The 16684-nt window shown below is 45.8% G+C and overlaps 1 protein-coding gene across 1 annotated transcript in view; it reads left to right on the top strand.

Moving 5' to 3' along the window:
- Window positions 1-3753, top strand: part of LOC123758953 (LIM domain only protein 3) — a 56926-nt gene extending 53173 nt beyond the window's left edge. Inside the window, exon 6 of the mRNA XM_045743719.2 lies at window positions 333-3753. Coding sequence (XP_045599675.1) covers window positions 333-566 — 234 coding nt within the window. The 3' untranslated portion in view covers window positions 567-3753. The remainder of the gene's footprint in view (window positions 1-332) is intronic.
- The last annotated feature ends 12931 nt before the right edge of the window (window positions 3754-16684 follow it).

Raw genomic sequence — 16684 nt, 5'->3', positions numbered from 1 at the left:
CTCATACCCCATCCCTCGTAGCTCTGGGACGAGTCTCGTTGCAAACCTCTGAACCTTTTCCAGTTTCATTATATGCTTCTTCAGATGAGGACTCCATGATGAGGCGGCATACTCTGTATGTGTGTGTGTGTGTGTGTGTGTGTGTGTGTGTGTGTGTGTGTGTGTGTGTGTGTGTGTGTGAGTGCCATCTGAGTGCCAATATTGTGTTTACCACAATAACTATGGCGCCCCTGAGTGTGTGTGTAGTTAACACCGTCAATAGCCTTGTTAGAGTGAATGTCCCCCTCCCCCCAACCCAGAAAGGACCTGACCCCCATTTTCTACCCCCACAGGGTCCAGCAATCATTGACGAGAGCCGCAAGCCTGTGCCAGCCACCACCACCACCACACCCCACCACAACGCTCCTCTCCACCACCACCACCACTCCACCACGCCAACCACACAGCAGCAGTTACAGCCCCAGCAACAGCAGCAGCAGCAGCAGACCCCACAGCTCCTGCAGGGACAGCAGCAGAGCCAGCAGCCACCTCCAGCAGCACCACAGCAGAGACCAATGGTCACGTGATGTCCTGACTACCACAATCAACCACACTTGGCCTACCACACCACCACTGATAAACCCTTCATTTAACGGAGTATATTAAGCTGTATTCTACACCCCCTTGTATTATACAATACATACACGCAGTCCCGCTCATGGCGTGGACGTGTGGAGCCAGCCAGCCAGCCAGCCAGCCAGCCAGCCAGCCAGCTCATATACACCTGTATATAATATATGCACATCTGTACATTCGTGATATATATATAGCTTTCCGTTGCGTCGTAATATAGGATAATGTGATGTGATCTGTGGGTTAGTGCTCTCAGCCTCCCTGTGTCTGCCTCATCTCCTAGCCTGGGCATCCTGTCACACACACACACACACACACACACACACACACACACACACACACACACACACACACACACACACACACACACCACACACAAGCCGTCACGTGTTGATAGCTCGTGTGCGATGATTTAGATATCGAGGTTTGATATCACTCGTTTCTTAACAACACCGACGATAGCCAAAAGCAGATTCATTGCATGGTGTTTTGCGAGTCATAGTTCGCTAAAGAGGGAGGGGGGGGGAAGGGGGGTATTCAATCATCTTTCACCCTTGAAATAGAGATGGAGAGTGTGGGTTAATGGGTTGTACATCAATGGGGCCCAATGCTACACATCAATGGGCCTCCTGTAACGCCAGACCTGAATCCCACTGTTTGTGGGATTGTGGTGTGTCCCAATTGTCCAATTATCCCAACATAACGACAAAGTGATTTTAATCACATCTCTCAGATACCCAAACCCTTTCCCTGCTAGATCCTAACAACCGTCTCGACGCTAACAAGGTCGTTAGAGTGATGTTTCAGGAGCTAAAGTGTCCCATCAGCGTGATTTGCTTCGATCCCGCAATGATTCCCTGTGCTGACGTACATATAGGCCTCCCATGAAGTGTGTGTATGCTGGTGATGTATTTTGATGTATGGCGTGCTGTATGAGGACCTCTTATTCACTGTCCCTTGTCAAACTGTCCCCTGATCTTGTTTTATGCCCCTTGCTAGTCCTTATGCCAAAGACTATACAAAAAATATGTAATTATATATATCATTTTTCTTTCTTTATAACAGCTCCTGAAGGTTCCTATGGAGCCTGTAACCTGTGTATTACCTGTAACCTGTAATGCCAATGACCTGTATATTTCTTGTAACTTGTGTTTCCTGAGACTTGTATTGTATACAGGTAGAGGAATACTGTCTGTTCTCGGTGTATACTATGAAAGTTTACTTCAGTTTTGGGCTATGTTCAGAACTGTGGTATGATTAATGGTTAGTTGGGAGGCTATTGGTGTGGTCTGAATAACCCTCCAGAGGTTGATTGGTCTTAATAACCCTCCAGAGGTTGATTGGTCTTAATAAATAACCCTCCAGAGGTTAATAGGCCTTAATAACCCTCCAGAGGTTGATTGATCTTAATAACCCTCCAGAGGTTGATTGATCTTAATAACCCTCCAGAGGTTAATAGGCCTTAATAACCCTCCAGAGGTTAATAGGCCTTAATAATCCTGCAGAGGTTAATATGCCTTAATAACCCTCCAGAGGTTAATAGGCCTTAATAACCCTCCTGAGGTTAATAGGCCTTAATAACCCTCCAAAGGTTAATAGGCCTTAATAACCCTCCAGAGGTTAATAGGCCTTAATAACCCTCCAGTGGTTAATAGGCCTTAATAACCCTCCAGAGGTTAATAGGCCTAAATAACCCTCCAGAGGTTAATAGGCCTTAATAACCCTCCAGAAGTTGATAGGTCTTAATATTCCCTCCAGAGGTTAATAGGCCTTAATAACCCTCCAGAAGTTGATAGGTCTTAATAACCCTCCAGAGGTTAATTGGCCTTAATAAGCCTCCAGAGGTTAATAGGCCTTAATAATCCTGCAGAGGTTAATAGGCCTTAATAACCCTCCAGAGGTTAATAGGCCTTAATAACCCTCCAGAGGTTAATTGGCCTTAATAACCCTCCAGAGGTTAATAGGCCTTAATAACCCTCCAGAGGTTAATAGGCCTTAATAACCCTCCAGAGGTTAATAGGCCTTAATAACCCTCCAAAGGTTAATAGGCCTTAATAACCCTCCAGAGGTTAATAGGTCTTAATATCCCTCCAGAGGTTAATAGGCCTTAATAACCCTCCAGAGGTTAATAGGCCTTAATAATCCTGCAGAGGTTAATAGGCCTTAATAACCCTCCAGAGGTTAATAGGTCTTAATAACCCTCCAGAGGTTAATAGGTCTTAATAACCCTCCAGAGGTTAATAGGTCTTAATAACCCTCCAGAGGTTAATAGGTCTTAATAACCCTCCAGAGGTTAATAGGCCTTAATAACCCTCCAGAGGTTAATAGGCCTTAATAACCCTCCAGAGGTTTATGGGCCTTAATAACCCTCCAGAGGTTTATGGGCCTTAATAACCCTCCAGAGGTTAATAGGCCTTAATAACCCTCCAGAGGTTAATAGGCCTTAATAACCCTCCAGAGGTTAATAGGCCTTAATAACCCTCCAGAGGTTAATAGGCCTTAATAACCCTCCAGAGGTTAATAGGCCTTAATAACCCTCCAGAGGTTAATAGGCCTTAATAACCCTCCAGAAGTTGATAGGTCTTAATAACCCTCCAGAGGTTAATTGGCCTTAATAACCCTCCAGAGGTTAATAGGCCTTAATAATCCTGCAGAGGTTAATAGGCCTTAATAACCCTCCAGAGGTTGATAGACTTTAATAACCCATAACCCTCCAGAGGTTGATTGGTCTTAATAACCCTCCAGAGGTTAATAGGCCTTAATAACCCTCCAGAGGTTAATGGACCTTAATAACCCTCCAGAGGTTAATAAGCCTTAGGCCCAACATCAATATAATTACCCCGCAATATTGACCATACAAGGGTTCTCACCAGGAGCTCAGAGACAGGATCCATTCAGAATCTACCAACGAAACCTGTCTATCTTTCCGGGGTCACATCAGGTCAGATATCATAGGATATATACGAGTCGTTAAGGTTAATACAAGAGAGGTTTATATCCCCTGATTGGGGGCTTGCTACAAGGGCGATAGTCCTGCAGTAGATAGTGATATTATCGACCTTGTGATTTTACCCCTTGTAGTGTTGTATGTCTGTGTTGTGTTGAATACAATGAACCAAATATATAACTTTAGTGACGTCATGGTTGTTTTATTTGCCGTAATACAGTGTTTCTTGAGGGTAAGTCGGTGTTTCTTGAGCGTAAAGCGGTGTTTCTTGAGAGTAAGTCGGTGTTTCTTGAGCGTAAGTCGGTGTTTCTTGAGCGTAAGGCGGTGTTTCTTGAGCGTAAGTCGGTGTTTCTTGAGCGTAAGATAGTGTTTCTTGAGCGTAAGTTGGTGTTTCTTGAGCGTAAGTCGGTGTTTCTTGAGCGTAAGTCAGTGTTTCTTGAGCGTAAGTCGATGTTTCTTGAGCGTAAGTCAGTGTTTCTTGAGCGTAAGCCGGTGTTTCTTGAGCGTAAGTCGGTGTTTCTTGAGCGTAAGTCGGTGTTTCTTGAGCGTAAGTCGGTGTTTCTTGAGCGTAAGTCAGTGTTTCTTGAGCGTAAGTCAGTGTTTATTGAGCGTAAGACAGTGTTTCTTGAGCGTAAGTCGGTGTTTATTGAGCGTAAGTCGGTGTTTCTTGAGCGTAAGACAGTGTTTCCTGAGCGTAAGTCGGTGTTTCTTGAGCGTAAGTCGGTGTTTCTTGAGCGTAAGTCGGTGTTTCTTGAGCGTAAGTCGGTGTTTCTTGAGCGTAAGACGGTGTTTCTTGAGCGTAAGACGGTGTTTCTTGAGCGTAAGACGGTGTTTCTTGAGCGTAAGACGGTGTTTCTTGAGCGTAAGACGGTGTTTCTTGAGCGTAAGACGGTGTTTCTTGAGCGTAAGACGGTGTTTCTTGAGCGTAAGACAGTGTTTCTTGAGCGTAAGACAGTGTTTCTTGAGCGTAAGACGGTGTTTCTTGAGCGTAAGACGGTGTTTCTTGAGCGTAAGACGGTGTTTCTTGAGCGTAAGGCAGTGTTTCTTGAGCGTAAGACGGTGTTTCTTGAGCGTAAGACAGTGTTTCTTGAGCGTAAGACAGTGTTTCTTGAGCGTAAGACGGTGTTTCTTGAGCGTAAGACGGTGTTTCTTGAGCGTAAGACGGTGTTTCTTGAGCGTAAGGCAGTGTTTCTTGAGCGTAAAACGGTGTTTCTTGAGCGTAAGACAGTGTTTCTTGAGCGTAAGACAGTGTTTCTTGAGCGTAAGACGGTGTTTCTTGAGCGTAAGACGGTGTTTCTTGAGCGTAAGACGGTGTTTCTTGAGCGTAAGGCAGTGTTTCTTGAGCGTAAGTCGGTGTTTCTTGAGCGTAAGTCGGTGTTTCTTGAGCGTAAGGCAGTGTTTCTTGAGCGTAAGACGGTGTTTCTTGAGCGTAAGACTAGCCCCTGTGGCTCCAGTCTTGTATTATATTGACTATTTTCTCTTAAATATTTCATTTTAATCAGGATAAAAGGTTTTGCAGTTTTATAGCATTTAGTCAATTATTTCAGGAGCCTGAGAGGGGGGGGGGGGTAATGGCTGGGGTAGGGGGGGAATTGGTAATTAAAGACATTATGTTTGTTTACTCCCTAAAACTCTCCCTGACCTTTAATTATTGAAACTTTGTGTGGCCAGCCAGCACCCAGGGTCAACAGCCAAGGTCAACATTCAGAGGTCAACAGCCAAGGTCAACATTCAGGCGGGTCCTAATCAATAATGGATAAGCTAGTGGATATGTTGAGGAATTCATCACAAGGAAGATTAGCACCCATGCCACATCAGATACAATATACAACTCTAGATACAACATACAACTCTAGATACAACATACAACTCCAGATACAACATACAACGCTACCCCATCGGTCTCTACTATTAAAATATACCACAGGAGCTTCTCCGCGGCTCACACCAGAGAAGAGAAGGTTCTGATAACAATATTGATAGAAATATGACCCCTACTGACACAACCAGATGAGTGAACTAATAATAAACTTTTAAGAGCAAAAAAACTGTCAACTTGGTCGTGTAGAACTCTCCTCGAGCCAAACACCTTGAAAGAGGTGAATGTTGTTTATACCATCACCTGCCCACTTGGGGACTGTCAGCCCCAACGTACTCAATATATAGGCAAGACAACATCTTCAAGATGCCTAACAATGCACAAGCGACAAGGACCTATAAGAACATATAATCTCTACACATCACCAGAGATATACTGACAAACAACACCAAAATAATGGACAGATACAGCGACAACAGAAGACTGGACATGTGCAAGGCATTATAGATACAGCACACCAAGCCACGCACCAATAGCCAACTACCAACACATTACACTCTGCCACCAACGTCCAGAACACGACGGAACACACAGTATGCTGCACCAGCCATCATGGGAACACCAGAGTGACAAGTCACACTGCACCTGTAAGTGAGGTGCCTCACCTTCACCTCATCCTCGAGTACATATTATGCCCCAAGACAATTTTAAGTCCTTCGCGATAGCAGCCACAGAGTAAGGACTGACAGTTTAAATGCGCCCTCAATACACAGTATATCCTTTCACCACCAAAGTTCACATTCACTCCAAAAAATCTACCACTTTCGGGTTATTCATGCCTGTGTCATTTCTTGTGATGGCTGAATTAATGTTCATCCGGTGGTGCCTGGGTTTCGCTCCTCTCCTTTCCGCTGCCATTCCCCCAATCTCCTCTCCCTCTCTTTCACCTCTCCCCTATCTCCCTATCATAACCACTCTCTTTCTTTCCTCCTCTTACCTTCCCTTTCCGGCAACATTGCACCTCTCCTTCACTTCCCCTCCTTCTCTCCCTTTCCCTCTTTCTCCCCCTCACCCTCTCGCTCTCACTGAAAGTGTAATAATGGAACCCGAGTGAATTCCCGCTCATTCGAGCAAACCATGATGATGCGCGGGTAAACGGCGGGAGTAAGCTTACACATTCTACTGAAATCTCGTTGCAGGCGATGAGTCACAATAACGTGGCTAAAGTAAATCTCATTCGCTGTTTTATTTCAGACTTCATAAAAATCGGGCGGGGTTCGGTATAGATGCCAACATTTCTTAACGCATAGCACCTGGGCCGACCCTGACAGACCTATATGACATTCCCATACCTCTACAAGTCTACCTGAACAAAAGAAGTTAGAAAAAATAAGAATTCAAGTACACTGTAGTGAAATGGATTAGTTTACCCTCGGTGGTAGAGATGAGCATTATGTCCTGTGAATCCAATCCTTTTTTAAAGGTTTCGAACACTACTTAGTTTCTCTTGATCCTCCTCCCGCAAGAATGACAAATTTTTATGACTCTTATAACTCTCGCGGATGTCACGGCGTTTATGAGGCGCGGAGCCTAATTTTCATCCCTCCAGCTCGCCTCTTTTTCAGGTAATCAGCAAGGGCGAAGGAGTCATTAGAACGGGTTAGGGTTTTCGATCTTCGAGACGGGCTTTACTTGTGAACTTCTTTTGGCAGCAAGGCGTTCTTTTGTTATTTTATTCCCCCCTGGCGGGAGTTCTCTCTCTCGAAGCTTCCAGGTTCAACCCCAAATAAAAAAAAAATAATTTTACTATTTTATTTTTTTAGTATTTCGTGGAAATTCCGTTGAAATTTATTTGTAAATAATTAAATAATTTTTTTATTTTTTTTTATTCAGATAAATTTTTTGGCGATAGCAGATTTGGAATAAAGTAGAAAAAACAGTGGGGTCCAATACAGTAGCTCTGGGGTCCAATACAGTACCTCTGGGGTCCAATACAGTACCTCTGTGGTCCAATACAGTAGCTCTGGGGTCCAATACAGTAGCACAATAGCGATTTACACTGCCTACGTGAGACCAGTCTTAGAGTATGCAGCCCTGTTACGGACCCGAGTCCAGCGTCGTAGCACGGAGCAGTGACGACAACGCCATCTGTGAGTCCGCTCCCGAAACCCCCTCCAAATGGACGACGCCATCTAGTGAGGACGGGATATACCGGCCACAGGTGCTGGATTCCCGTCTTAATCAGCCCGTAACATAGCCGCTGCTGACCTCTGGCGAGGTGGCGCTTAGACAGCAACGCCATCTATGGAGTGGATAGGTGGACGTTTGTGTCTAAGCCTGTAAGTGAGGTTCCCTAGTCCCAGTACTAATGACGTGTATGATTACAGAGTCGACCTGGGACTGCTGTATTGGACGATGGATGAGTCTACCCAAGGCAGCCAAGGTCTCTCCACGAGTTTGCTCTGAGGAAGCTGTGAGTCACCCCCGGACGGACACTGTTGAGAGTGTTAGCCTGCCTGTGACGTGGCAGTATCAGGAATCGCCTTATCCTGGGCTGGCTGGTGGAAGAGACTAGCCACTGTGGTGCTGAGAGAGGAGAGTGATCAGCGGAATCACACGAGGCTCCTGCCTAGGGCTCGCAACCCTAGTATTGGTCGTGGAGTGGCCTACACAGCGGAGCTGATCGGAACCTGCCAGCTACAGGCTGGATTGTGGTTGAAGGCCTCCACGACGGAGCACCCAGTGGGACTGTGATTTGGCTGGCCTGTGACCAGGGTAGATTCGCCAAGAGAATCAAAGAGGATTCATCGTGGGGCGAAGAAGAGAACCAGGGCTACTCATCGTGAGCACCGTGGAGCATCCTGAGTCTTCGGAGGAAGACAAGTCATTGTACATTTGTTTATTTATAACCCCCGTGTGACTGTTTATATATTTATTTATGGTGGTGGTGATTATATATATAAATCCGAGCATTTGTATCCCTTCACCCTTTAATTTAACTTGCGTTACGGAACACACCCCTTGAAAGCCACTACTAACTTGGGGCCGGATTCCCGAATTCTAATAACACAAGAAAAGAACCCGGTTGCGACCCAGTAGGGCCGTAACAAGCCCCTTCATGGAGTCCCCACCTGAACAAACACATAAGGAAACTGGAAAAGGTTCAGAAGTTTGCGGCGAGGCTCGTCCCAGAGTTACGAGGGATGGGGTATGAAGAGCGACTGAAGGAACTTAACCTGACGACGCTAGGAAAAAAGACGAGAGAGGGGAGACATGATAGAGACGTATAAAATACTTAGGGGGATTGACAGAGTGGACAATTTTCACAACTTGAAAAGTAGACATCATAGGAAAAACAGGACAGGAGTCGTCGCTTTAAAACAACCGACGGCTAGAAAGGCGGAGTTCAAGAGCTAATTCTCGATCCTGCAGACACAAATAGACAAGTATAAATAGGTGATTACACACCCTACATCAATGCTCAACCACTATTACGTCAATTTAGACGTCTTAACAAAGTCCAATATACGTCACAGCGACGCAAAAAAATTAGGAAAACCGAAAATCATTCGAGTTTATGTCTTTACATCAAAAATATATTTAATTTGATAAATAAAAAAAATATAATACTTACATTTAGACTCAAATATTTTAAAATATAGCAGATTTTAAGGAAATAATCTGACTACACAAGGGAGTGTTTATACCTGATTCAGGGGGACATGTTTTCTGATTTTAGGGACTTTCATTGGAGTCCAATTTAGGGGAAGCGACAGTCATCAATAAAACGAGGAGTCGTTTAGTCAAACGAGCCGTTGTTTAGGCAAATGACTCCGAGGTTGGTGAGTACCAGGCCATTTACTCCATCCTTCATCTACAGCCGTCACTCTCACTACCAACACCCACCCAACAACCACAATTATACAATAGACCCCCATCAACCACAATTATACAACACCATTAACCACAATTATACAACACCATTAACCACAATTATACAACAGGCCTCATTAACAACAATCATACAACACCATTAACAACAATTATACAACACCATTAACAACAATTATACACCATTAACAACAATTATACAACACCATTAACAACAATTATACAACAGACCCCATTAACCACAATTATACAACACCATTAACCACAATTATACAACACCATTAACCACAATTATACAACACCATTAACCACAATTATACAACAGGCCTCATTAACCACAATTATACAACACCATTAACCACAATTATACAACACCATTAACAACAATTATACAACACCATTAACAACAATTATACACCATTAACAACAATTATACAACACCATTAACCACAATTATACAACACGCCTCATTAACTACAATTATACAACACCATTAACAACAATTATACAACACCATTAACCACAATTATACAACAGACCCCATTAACCACAATTATACAACACCATTAACCACAATTATACAACAGACCCCCATTAACCACAATTACACAACACCATTAACCACAATTATACAACACTGTTAACCACAATTATACAACACCATTAACCACAATTATACAACAGACACCATTAACCACAATTATACAGCAGACCCCATTAACCACAATTATACAACACCATTAACCACAATTATACAACAGGTCTCATTAACCACACTTATACAACACCATTAACCACAATTATACAACACCATTAACCACAATTATACAACATCATTAACCACAATTATACAACACCATTAACCACAATTATACAACACCATTAACCACAATTATACAACACCATTAACCACAATTATACAACATCATTAACCACAATTATACAACACCATTAACCACAATTATACAACAATATTAACCACAATTATACAACACCATTAACCACAATTATACAACACCATTAACCACAATTATACAACAATATTAACCACAATTATACAACACCATTAACCACAATTATACAACACCATTAACCACAATTATACAACACCATTAACCACAATTATACAACAGGTCTCATTAACCACACTTATACAACACCATTAACCACAATTATACAACACCATTAACCACAATTATACAACAATATTAACCACAATTATACAACATCATTAACCACAATTATACAACACCATTAACCACAATTATACAACAATATTAACCACAATTATACAACACCATTAACCACAATTATACAACACCATTAACCACAATTATACAACAATATTAACCACAATTATACAACACCATTAACCACAATTATACAACACCATTAACCACAATTATACAACACCATTAACCACAATTATACAACACCATTAACCACAATTATACAACACCATTAACCACAATTATACAACAATATTAACCACAATTATACAACACCATTAACCACAATTATACAACACCATTAACCACAATTATACAACACCATTAACCACAATTATACAACAGGCCTCATTAACCACAATTATACAACACCATTAACCACAATTATACAACACCATTAACCACAATTATACAACAGACCCCCATTAACCACAATTACACAACACCATTAACCACAATTATACAACACCATTAACCACAATTATACAACACTATTAACCACAATTATACAGCAGACCCCATTAACCACAATTATATTACACCATTAACCACAATTATACAACACCATTAACCACAATTACACAACACCATTAACCACAATTATACAACACCATTAACCACAATTATACAACACCATTAACCACAATTATACAACACCATTAACCACAATTATACAACACCATTAACCACAATTATACAACAGACCCCATTAACCACAATTATATAACACCATTAACCACAATTATACAACACCATTAACCACAATTATACAACACCATTAACCACAATTATACAACACCATTAACCACAATTATACAACAGACACCATTAATCATACAGAAAATCGACAAATAATTTTGCTCCAGTTCAGTTTTCCGTTTTCCAGTTTTTTTTAGTTCTGTCGTTTCAGCGCCCCAGCCAGACCCTTGTTCAACACGCCCCCTCCAGCCGCCCCCTTCCCCCATCCAGCCGCCCCCCTCCCCCATCCAGCCGCCCCCCTCCCCCTCCAGCCGCATCCCTCCTCCATCCTGCCGCCCCCCTCCCCCTCCAGCCGCCCCCCTCCTCCATCCTGCCGCCCCCCTCCCCCATCCAGCCGCTCCCCTCCCCCATCCAGCCGCACCCCTCCCCCATCCAGCCGCCCCCCTCCCCCATCCAGCCGCACCCCTCCCCCATCCAGCCGCCCCCCTCCCCCATCCAGCCGCACCCCTCCCCCATCAGCCGCCCCCCTCCCCCATCCTGCCCCCCCACCACTTGAGCCCCCCGTGCCCCCCATAAAGACATTTAAGCCCAGGGCGGCGACCTGGTGGAAACTGTTAGCGGAGAGCAGGAGACCCACGATGTCCAACACGATTACCGCAACGACCCAACTACTGAAGGGGTCGTTAAGATAACGCCGCTCCGCTGCCACTAACGGCCCACCGATGAGCTCTGTGTGGGGGGGGGGAAGGTCAGGGGTCACTAGGAGGGGTCAGGGGTCAGTAGGAGGGGTCAGGGGTCACTGGGGGGGTCAGGGGTCACTGGGGGGGGGGGTCAGGGGTCACTAGGGGGGTCAGGGGTCACTAGAGGGGGTCAGGGGTCACTAGGGGGTTCAGAGGTCAATAGAGGCGTCAGGGGTCAGGAGTCACTAGAGGGGAGTCAGAGGTCACTAGGGGGGTCAGGGGTCACTAGGGGGGTCAGGGGTCACTAGGGAGTCAGGGGTTACTAGAGGGGGGTCAGGGGTCACTAGAGGGAGGTCAGGGGTCACTAGCGGGGTCAGGGGTCACTAGAGGGAGTTCAAGGGTAACTAGGAGGGGTCAGGGATCACTAGAGGGGGGTTCAGGGATCACTAGAGGGGGTCAGGGGTCACTAAGAAAGGTCAGGGGTCACTAGAGGGGGTCAGGGGTCACTAGAGGGGGGTTCAGGGGTCACTAGAGGGGGGTTCAGGGGTCACTAGAGGGGGTCAGGGGTCACTAGGAAAGGTCAGGGGTCACTAGAGGGGTCAGGGGTCACTAGAGGGAGGTCAGGGTTCACTAGAGGGGGGTCAGGGTTCACTAGAGGGGTCCGGGTTCACTAGAGGGAGGTCAGGGGTCACTAGAGGGGGGTCAGGGTTCACTAGAGGGGGGTCAGGGTTCACTAGAGGGGGGTCAGGGGTCACTAGGGGGGTCAGGGGTCACTAGGGGGGTCAGGGGTCACTAGACGGGTGGGGGGTCAGGGGTCACTAGGGGGGTCAGGGTTCACAAGAGGGGTCAGGGGTCACTAGGGGGGTCAGGAGTCACTAGAGGGGAGTCAGAGGTCACTAGGGGGGTCAGGGGTCACTAGGGGGGTCAGGAGTCACTAGGGGGTCAGGGGTCACTAGAGGGGGGTCAGGGGTCACTAGGGGGGTCAGGGGTCAATAGAGGGGGTCAGGGGTCACTAGGAGAGTCAGAGGTCACTAGGGGGGTCAGGGGTCACTAGGGGGGTCAGGGGTCACTAGAGGCGTCAGGGGTCACTATGGGGGTCAGGGGTCACTAGAGGGGGGTCAGGGGTCACTAGAGGGGGGTCATAGGTCACTAAGGGGGTCAGGGGTCACTAGGGGGGTCAGGGGTCACTAGAGTGGGGTCAGAGGTCACTAGGGGGTCAGGGGTCACTAGAGGGGGGTCAGGGGTCACTAGGGGGGTCAGGGGTCACTAGGGGGGTCAGGGGTCACTAGAGGGGGTCAGGGGTCACTAGGGGAGGTTAGGGGTCACTAGGGGAGGTCAGGGGTCACTAGGGGGTCGGGGATCACTAGGGGGGTCAGGGGTCACTAGGGGAGGTCAGGGGTCACTAGGGGGGTCAGGGGTCACTAGGGGAGGTCAGGGGTCACTAGGGGGGTCAGGGGTCACTAGGGGGGTCAGGAGTCACTAGGGGGTCAGGGGTCACTAGAGGGGGGTCAGGGGTCACTAGGGGGGTCAGGGGTCAATAGAGGGGGTCAGGGGTCACTAGGAGAGTCAGAGGTCACTAGGGGGGTCAGGGGTCACTAGGGGGGTCAGGGGTCACTAGAGGCGTCAGGGGTCACTATGGGGGTCAGGGGTCACTAGAGGGGGGGTCAGGGGTCACTAGAGGGGGGGGTCAGGGGTCACTAGAGGGGGTCAGGGGTCACTAGAAGGAGGTCAGGGGTCACTAGAGGGGGTCAGGGGTCACTAGGGGGGTCAGGGGTCACTAGAGGGGGTCAGGGTCACTAGGGGGTCATGGGTCACTAGAGGTTGTCAGGGGTCACTAGGAGGGTCAGGGGTCACTAGGGGGTCAGGTGTCACTAGGAGGGGTCAAGGGTGACTAGAGGGGGTCAGGGGTCACTAGGGGGGTCAGGGGTCACCAGAGGGGTCAGGGGTCACTAGGGGGGTCTACCATGAGAGTCCCTGAGGGACCGGACTCCACCATCTCCCCCTGGCTACAAAGGTTAGACAAAAGGTACAAAAAAGTGGGGAAGACACCCAAAGAAAGAATCAAAGTTCTTTATGAACGGGTTACGTTGAAGGGGGGGGGAGGGGGAGGTGGGGGTGGATGGGGGGGAATAGGGGGGGGGGTAGGATGGGATGGGGGAAGAGGAGCAGGAAGGGGGATGGATGGGTTAGGCTAGAGGAGGGAGGAGGGGGGAGGGGGGTGTTTGATCTTGAGGGGAAGGGGATTAATGGGTAGTGGGAATGGGGGGGGGGGTTAAGAGGGGGGGGGAGGAGGGTAAACAATATACGACGTAGATCTGACGTAGAGTATCTCTTCCTATCCTTATCAAGACGTATTGAGTCTTAATTACTCCTTCCCGTTAACTCGTTATCCATCTTTATCCCTCGTTCAAGAACGACGGATTTCGCCTCGAGGGACCTAATTCGTTAGTTTGTATTCCATCACATTGTGTGTTTTTATATATATTATTACGTAACGCAGTACGTAAATTCAGTAGAATTTCTGGTTGCAATTCTTTTGACCATGTCGTAGCTCAGTCGATTAAGGCAGCGTATCCAAAGGATACCTGATCAACCAGGCTGTGACTCGTACGTCAGGCTGCGAGCAGCCGCGTCCAACAGCCTGGTTGATCAGTCCGGCAACCAGGAGGCCTGGTCGACGACCGGGCCGCGGGGACGCTAAGCCCCGGAAGCACCTCAAGGTAACCTCAAGGTAGCGTCTGGGATGGTCTCGGACGTAAGTTCGAATCCTCGTCACGGCCCTTGTGGATTTGTTCATTATTACGTAATATTAAAGAATATATTTGGAGGGATATAATCACCGGTTACAACCATAAGGACGAAGAATAATTTTTGTATACAAAATTATAAATATTTTTGGCAGATTTTCATACAAAAATGATATGTATTTTTTTCTTTTTGACTCCAGGTTCTCTGCTATTTTGAAAAAAACTATTAACAATATATATTTTGTAATTTTGATAATGTTAAACACCTGCTCATTATAAACACCTGTAATGGTTGAGAAAGATATATGTATCCTTACACAGTGGGGAGCTATGATATGTACTTAATATGTACTTTAATTGTCCCTTTAATATGTACTTAATATGTACTTTAATTGTCCCTTTAATATGTACTCTGGCAACCTTTAACACGGAACTTGTAAACTGTATGACTGTCTATGACTGTGACTATGACTGTGACTGTCTATGACTGTGACTGTCTTTGACTGTGACTGTCTATGACTGTAACTGTCTATGACTGTGACTGTCTATGACTGTGTCTGTCTATGACTGTGACTGTCTATGACTGTGTCTGACTATGACTGTGACTGTCTATGACTGTGTCTGTCTATGACTGTGACTGTCTATGACTGTGTCTGTCTATGATTGTGACTGTCTATGACTGTGTCTGTCTATGACTGTGACTGTCTATGACTGTGTCTGTCTATGACTGTGACTGTCTATGACTGTGTCTGTCTATGACTGTGACTGTCTATGACTGTGTCTGTCTATGACTGTGACTGTCTATGACTGTGTCTGTCTATGACTGTGTCTGTCTATGACTGTGACTGTCTATGACTGTGACTGTCTATGACTGTGACTGTCTATGACTGTCTATGTGTTTGTTTAACTTTTAATCCTGTCAAATATGCTGTTTGTTAGTTTTTTTACCCCACAGGGTTCGTTATAACGAGATCCAAAGCTAAGATTACTAAGCAGAAAATTATTCCCGTTGTGTATTCTAAGAAGTATCTGGGATCTATTGTATCTTTTTTCCCTGATGATTTTAGATATCTCAAAGGTCAGAATTGAATGGATCTTGATATCTTGTTATCTGGGTGAGTGTTTTAAGCTGTTCAACAGCGTCTAAGCTTGCATGGATGTGAACTATGGCACCAACAAAAATATAAGCTTAAGCTTAACTGTTAAGGGAGAGGATATTCTAGACGTATAACAAATCCACAAGGGCCGTGATGAAGGTTCGAACCTGCGTCCGAGAGGATCCCAGACGCTGCCTTAATCGACTGAGCTACGACATGAAAAATCTATGTCTAGACGCATATTGGGGTGTCTATCCTCGTTCTCTCTGCTATCTGTTCCTTCGCCTCATGTCCGCGCCCCCCCCTCTCCCTTACCCATCTCCCCCTCTCTCTTACCCATCTCCCCTCCCTCTTACCCACCTCACCCTCTCTCTCACCCACCTCACCCTCTCTCTTACCCATCTGTCCCCACAGTTGGGGAAGCAAATTTACAAACGAATGATATCACTTTGAAAGCAATCACCTCGTTCAGTAATCTCAATCAACTCTTATTTTCTTCTGGCACTCGTCTATGTGTACTCCAAGAATATAAACTTAATTGTTAAGTACACAACTTAAGAATAAGTATATATATATATATATATATATATATATATATATATATATATATATATATATATATATATATAAATTTTTTTTTTAACCCGTCCTGCTAATAGCACGTCGCATTTTGACGTATTACTCTAAGGTCAAAAATTGTCGTACTAGAAACTGAAGCGGCTGGTGAAAGTGACGTACTGCTCCGTTTTCTGTTTTGGGTCCTCTGGTTGGCTAGGGAAGTTAGATTAACGTAATACGAGCCGGGAAGGGAACTATCAGGGGGAAGCACCGAGCTATCACGACTATATAGCACTGGGAAGGGGTCAAGATAAGGATTTGAAATGGGACCCAAAGGGGAAGGAATGGTACCGAACCACTTGTGGACAATCGGGGATTGAACGCCGACCTGCATGAAACGAGACC

Source organism: Procambarus clarkii, chromosome 31 (assembly GCF_040958095.1).
Source record: "Procambarus clarkii isolate CNS0578487 chromosome 31, FALCON_Pclarkii_2.0, whole genome shotgun sequence".
Classification (NCBI taxonomy): Eukaryota; Metazoa; Arthropoda; class Malacostraca; order Decapoda; family Cambaridae; genus Procambarus; species Procambarus clarkii.
Note: the sequence above shows the minus strand (reverse complement) of the source record. Positions and strands in the feature narration are given on the sequence as shown.